Source organism: Lichenostomus cassidix, chromosome 11 (assembly GCF_008360975.1).
Source record: "Lichenostomus cassidix isolate B80296 chromosome 11, HeHo_3.0, whole genome shotgun sequence".
In the NCBI taxonomy this organism is placed as follows: domain Eukaryota; kingdom Metazoa; phylum Chordata; class Aves; order Passeriformes; family Meliphagidae; genus Lichenostomus; species Lichenostomus cassidix.
The window spans coordinates 19,070,824-19,077,753 of NC_139492.1; the positions used below are offsets into that span (position 1 = coordinate 19,070,824).

General features: G+C 46.5%; 1 protein-coding gene across 1 annotated transcript; it reads right to left on the minus strand.

The window, feature by feature from the left end:
* Positions 1-433: 433 nt before the first annotated feature.
* On the minus strand, positions 434-6,420 carry PDCD2L (programmed cell death 2 like). The gene is made up of 7 exons (XM_085072047.1): positions 6,281-6,420; positions 5,985-6,148; positions 5,803-5,872; positions 4,396-4,826; positions 2,903-3,016; positions 1,120-1,268; positions 434-590 (listed from the first exon to the last, which is right to left on the minus strand). The coding sequence occupies exons 1-7, from the start codon at positions 6,389-6,391 to the stop codon at positions 460-462; spliced, it is 1,170 nt and encodes a 389-aa protein (XP_084928173.1). The 5' UTR covers positions 6,392-6,420; the 3' UTR covers positions 434-459.
* Positions 6,421-6,930: the final 510 nt, after the last annotated feature.

Here is a 6,930-nt window from a genome sequence, read left to right on the forward strand (position 1 = left end):
TCCCCACAGAATTTCCAATCCATGGCCAAATCAAAGCAGAATTGCTTTTTAAAATCAAGTTGGCATTAAATTCTCCACTGCTAAGAGTTTCTCAAACCTGGATCCTGTGTGGCTGATAAATGCTAACAGTATAGGAGAAACATTTTCTCATGGCAGTTTTCTCTTTTACTTCCCTCCCCAAATGCTAAGAGTAACTGGAACTGTGAAACAATCTCTACACTGCAAGTTCCATGTGTAACGGAAGTATGAAAGTTTTGTAACCACATTTAAGAGGCACGACAATATATGTCAATCAGTTATTCTTGGAAATAAGCACAATGCCATCAAACAAATTCAATTTTTCACCACACCTGAGGAAAATTCTGTTACATAATTATACACCTGTAGTAAAAAAAAAACCCAACAAAACAAAAACCAAAACACACCCACAGACTTTTCATCTATGCAGAGAAGTACACTTTATTTAAATAATGTCTGATCTGGGTCTTCTTGTACAAAAAGAAATTCTTCAAGAGGGGTTTGATGATTTGCTGGCCAACAGCTTCTCTCACATGTGTAAACTATAACAGTTCCAAATTCCACTGACAGATCTGAAAAACAAAGCAACGAAGGTGTGTAAAGGCATGAAAAGTGTCATTATCAGGGGCTATTGCTTACCACTATACTTCAGTTTTTGCACAAATTATTAATTCAGAAAATACTTCTCATATTCAGTCTCCTCTGTAAATAGCATTTTCTAATGTTAAACATTTTAAAAGAAGCCAAATCAGAATTTTCAAAGAGCTTTTAAAGTGTCTGCAATCTTATCCCACCACACATATATTTTCCAAGGCCTCCTTTAAGAGGCAATAAAGACTCATACTCCCAAGGCCATGGAATTGTCCCTACTGTAGTTATTAAAGTTCCCTAGTGAGCGACCCAAGCTGCAATCAGAGAGTGTCCATAAAGCAGGGCTCTCTCTTTTGCCCAGTGAAATCTGTAATGGCGACAGCAGAGTCTCTGGAACATCATCACTGTGGTGAAGCACACGTGGGTAGCAAGAAACAACCCAAACTGCAGTTCACTACACTTTCCCCAAAAGGAGACTGCTTGAAGTACTGATTCAAGCAAGTCAAGCACCTGAGTCACTCTGGAGCATGCTGACCAGCATGGGCATCAGCTGGAACTCAAACACCCTGCTGCTTCCACAGTTCCTGCAGGCTGGAATTCCCTGCTCCAGGTTGGCTGGAGGACTCGTTATGAATAAAGGCTGGCCACCCCAAGAGTATCTAGGAGATGACAGGGAAGAAAAACTCATTATTTATTTTTAATCAAAATTTGATAGGAAAACTTACATGTTAGCAACGCTGTTCAGGATTTGCTGAAATCTCTGAACTTGCTTCAAGTAAATTACATGGTTATAAGCCTAAATCATTGCCTCAGCTTCAAAGGAAACATTTAACAAAGAATAAGGATGGGGAGGGGGAAATACTTGGAAGGTTAAAGCTTGGAAAGTCTTAAGGAAAGAGCTGCATTTAAAGGAGATAAATGCTTTGAATTGACACCTCCAAAATATGTTGTACCGGACTCATTTCATTAAGCAAACTACACTTTCCTGAAAAATGGAATGCTAAACAGTAGGAATGAAAGAAAAAAATACACAAGTAAAAGATTTAACACACAACAGGTCTCAAAACCACTGTAGCTATGCCTCAGAACTGATGGTGTATTTGTAAGAGCTATGAGAGCTTCACAGCTAACAGGAAACCCAGACCAAGGATGGTTTCCACTGAATGGCAAGCAGGGGATTCTGTGCTCTGCTGAAGGTCAGCAGGCAGGCAGGAGAAATGGGAGCCTAAGAGAACACTGACAATCTGCAGGGAGGCCAAAGGGAAGCTGGGGAGAGGTTCTAACCAGGGACAGTCCCAGGGAACACCTGAGGTGATGTTTTAGAAGAATGGCAAATCCAAAGAGCACAATACTGCAAAGGGATAGAGGCAGTGCAAAGCTGTCTGAAAATGCTCCTTGGGTGCTGCATCAGTACATCTCCTGATTCATCTCTGACAATCAGTAAAAGTTTCTCATGTTTCTTTTCTGTCTAGCCAGTCACTCAGACTTTTAACTCCTCAGCAGAAAAAGGACCAGTCAGTTCCAGCTGGTTCTGGACACTTGATAAACAAAAGCCCTGTGACCACACTGGGACAGCCTGACCAGACAGGCAGCACTGGACTCCCTGGAACACCTGGTGTGATCCATGAAAACCTGTCTTTCCTGGTACTACGAATGACTTAGGAGTTACTCTTTGTTATACCCCCATCTAGAATTAACGCCTCTCTCAGGAAGAGCAGCTACTCAGAGGTTCCCCCTGCTTCTGTTCCAGGAAAAGCAACAGATTTACATGACCTGAGGACTGCTGGGTGCTGAGGGCTGTCCACAGCAAGCTGCAGAACTGGGCCTTTAAAACCACTAATTTCTTGCTTCAGTCAAGGACAGACATTAGACATTCCAAATAGGTTACAAAATGTCAGAGCAGCAGACAACCTTGGAAATCTACCACAACAGCACACCACTGTGTCATACCTGCACCTCAACACTGTCACTAGGAAACCTCTGTGCCTGGATTTCAGCGAGGCTTCAAAGACAGTCTGAGTCTCTTCTCATCAGGTCCTATGTCGAAAGCCTCCCATAGTCAGAGCTATCATCTCTGATCCTGCTTTGCTCTTCATCCACTTAAGATGTTGTATAAAAAAGCCCAACCAGGACTGAAGTCTGACCACAGACATGGCAACAGTCCCCTTAGCAAATTCTTTTGATTAAAAAATTAAAACATACATGTATTTCCAAGAAAATTATTTATTTTGATGTACTAACCATCCATGCCTATGATTTGTATCTCCCTGTTAGAACCAGATTATCAACATACCTTAGAATCTGTTCAGGACACACAGATATCCTTTTCATGAATTTATGGAATGTGTGGTCCCAGCTTTTGACTTCACTCTTCTCATATTTTTCATTACCATCTTCACCAGCAAAACTGTAAGAAAACAAGAAACAAACTGTCCAGCGAGGTTTTCAGTATGACATGCATCTTTTAAATAAGCAGTGGTTACTATACACTCACATTAAATTATACTAAGTATGCTAAAAAAAGATACACACATAAAGAGACAATTCCTGTTAGAGGTTGCTAGTGAACATTTTCCTTTTAGTTCTTCGTTTTTTGGTGGCTCACAATTACTAACAGTGTTTCAAACTATCACATGGGACTCAAATCCAGCAGAGACCCGCTTTCTTCCGTGGGAGTTTGGGTGGAAGCTGCTTGAAGGTTGCAGCTATGGAGATCTTTTGTTATCAGTTAATGTGAGACATTTGGGAGGGTTGAGCTGAATAGCCCCTGGCAGGGGCAGGAGACTGATAAGTGAGGCAGGACTGTTTACCTTATGCATGGGTGATTAGCAGGAGGGATTGGGCAGGACGAAAGCAATCAGTTGCCCATTAAGAAAGTAAAACATGTAACAAGTTCTTGTAAAGGCTAAAGTTATACTTTGTAACACTATAAAACCATGATGTTTTCTGTACAATAAATACGACTTTGCATGAACCAGGCTGAGACCCCAAATCAAGTGCCGACATTATTTATTCAAAAAACTCCTCAATAACTTTCCTAATTTTTTCCTGTTTTTAAAATTATGATGATATCTTTTTCAATTCCGCATCAAGCACAATTAAATTTCTACAATTTTATAAAGGTCAACAAAACTCAACAGGAACACCACTGCTGAAAAGTGCAGATTTGGCAAATGACAGCAGCTTTAGCTATAAAGAAATTCAATGCTGTCCACAATTCAGGCACTAATGGCCGAGATATAAGTGCTCACTGCGATCACCCGAGTTAAATATTTTACTAAGAAAATATTTTCAATAACTATGTTCAAAAATGCATTTTTAGACAACTTCTACTAAACCTTCAGGTGTCACCATCATGCCAGTCTTTAGCCAAAATCCCTAAATAATTAAACTCTTAAAAATGCAACTGAAATTGAAGAAAAGCTTTAGCCCTGTGAAGAAAAGTGTGAAATTTCATGAAACACAGTTATGTCATTTCGCAGAGATATTGTTTCACCATTCTGGTTTGGATCCAGAGGTTGACCATCCTCTGCTGCGTCTGTAGACCAAGAACATTCCAACTGCTCAGTCACTCAGAAATAGATGCATTTTGAGTAACTCCAGATTTGACAGCCCTGCGTGCACTGTTCTGTTCTTCCAGCACAGAATTGCACACCAATGGCTCCTGAAGGAGCTTCCAGACAAAATCATTCACCTTTACTGAGAGTCCCATTTAGATGAACAGTCAGCACACAGAAAACTACACAATTCCCTCAGGTTCACCATGAAATCCAGACTTGTTCTCACCTTTCTGACATCATCTGTTCCAAATCAACATGCTCTCTCTGCTGATACTCCCTCAGTAGCTTATCTGCATGATCTGTATCAAGAGAACCTGTGTAGTCCTCCTCATCTACAACATCAATGTAGAAGGGCTGGAACACAGGAGATGAACCAGCTGCTGCCATCACCATTTCCTCAGTGGCTGCAGGATGTGTGCCCTGGGGACCTGAGCCATCCATTTCCTCAGTGGCTGCAGGATGTGTGCCTTGGGGACCTGAGCCATCAGACAGCTGGAGCTGCTGGAACTGGGATGCACACTCCACATCGCTACTCACAGCTTCCTTTAGGCCAAGCAGCTGGAGGGAGGCACAAGCAGGAGACTCTGCTCCATCACAGGCTCCCCAGTCATCTGCATCCTCACACCAATCCTTTGCAGCAAAGGTTGATTCTTGTTTCTGAGAAGCACAAAAAAAAGGGAAGAGAACGTTGCCAAGGTCTGCCACCCCAGTGCTGCTCAGATACAGCTTCTAACAGAGGAGAAAACTGAGACCTTCACCTAATGCTCAGTGTTATTGCACCTCTTCTCCTCACAGTGCTAATTCCCAACACACCCACATTTACTTCTCACACCACCACTGTTATGGCAACAACATCTCACACTGGAGAATTAGAACAAGAATTCATCAGTGTTTTGAGTGGCCCTTGTGCCTCCTGCTGCCATGACCTGGCTGTGGCAGAGTCTAGCTGAGGCAGTTACTGCACCACAGGCAACTCACAGGGCAGAAGACAGAAGGAAATTATAATACCACCACCATCATTTGACTAGAGCAAAAGCTCATTTACCACAGCCCAAAATTTCACACTGCAAACTCTCCCTGCGTGCCATCACGAGTTTGATGCCACCCTCCTCTTCCAATCTGCTTAAGCCTATGTGCTGCTCTTCATCACAAATACATTAATAATAATTGAGTCAGATTAATTAAAATCCGTGATATATTAAAGAGATCAATTAAAATTAGAAAGTAAAGAAAACATCTGAAAGATCCCTACCTAGACAGCATAGCCCAATCATTTGAGGTTGAAAAATACAGTTTAGTTAGCTGAAGTAATTAAAGTATTAAGTATCAGTTTTGGCGGTACAGCTGGACTGCAATCTTCACTTGAAAAGCAGCCTGACACAGATCACAAACAGTAGGTTACTCTCCTAGTAAACAACGTAGTGCAGTGAGAAAAAGTCTGTGACCATGACTTCTCCACACAACCACAGAACGGGACCGGAAACCATCCCAGAGTGCAGCTTCTGGAGGAAGGTTGTGGTTACCTAGACAAGGAGGTGTAGGCTGTGCAGCTCATTCAGCTCAGCCAGGCTCTGTTTCAGAGCATTCTCCCTGCAGCCCCGGCACAGCCCGGGCAGGCAGAGCTCAGCTGTACCTGTCTGACGCTGAGATCCTGGGCTTGTTTTTCCTGGGCCTGCGAGTACTGGGAGCGCAGCACCTTCCAGCTTCCACGTGCCGGGCGAAGAGAAACAGAAGGTGAGGGTGGAAAACCGACCAGCGGCAGGAATAACAAGGACAATAACGACGAGCGACGAGCAGCCGCGGCCCCGCGCTCACCTGCGGGCAGCTCCCCAGCAGCGCGGCGCGGCGCAGGCGAACACGTGGAGCGCGCGGTGCGCGGGGCCGCGCTCCACCGGGCAGTACACCTGCACCAGCAGCGCCAGCGCGCCCGCGCACTGCGCGCACCGCGGCGGGGCCGCCCGCACCGCCGGCAGCCAGTCCTGCAAAACCGACAGCAGCGCTCAGGCCCGGCCGGGACGCGCCCCGCGCCCCGCGCCCCGGCCCCGCCAGCCCCGGCCCCGCCAGCCCCGGCCCCGCCAGCCCCGGCCCCGCCGGCCCCGGCCCGGCCCTACCGCGGTGCCGCCCAGCTTGTTGGTGGCCCATGCGGGCAACGGCCCGGCCGGGCGCGGCCCCGCCATGGCGGCGTCGCGCAGCCCCAGCAGCACGGGCGGCCCGCCCGCCATGGCCCGCCGGCGTGCGCGTGCCCGTGAGCTCGGCGTGCGCGTGCCCGCGCGCCGGGAGTTCCCCTCACGAGCCCCGCGCAGCTCCCGCCTGAGGCGCCGCTGAGGCGCGGAGCCTTTGCCCGGAGCACGGCGCTGTCCCCGAGCGGCTCTTTCCTGCCACGGGCCGAGCCACACAAGACTGCAGGCAAACTATTTATTTACAGTTGTGCGCACGAAGCGGCGCTGGCTGGCGAATCCACGAAGCCAGCAGCACGGCTGGCAAAACTTTCCGCTCTACTCCTTTTAGCAAAGGCGTTACTGTGCATTGGTTGCAAGGTACACCGCTCTCTTACTAATTAGCATTGTGTCTTCTATTGGATCTTGCTTCTCCCGCTAATCAGTGCCGTGCTCAGTGTTTCTCTTCCTTTGCCTCGGGGGATTCTCGTGTCCATGGTCCGTGGGTTGGTGGGTGTGATCTGCCCTGCTGCAATTCCTTACCCGGTCAGAGCTGATTCCGTGCTGTTCCTGAGTTAGTTTATTGGTTTCTTCCTTACCTTGGG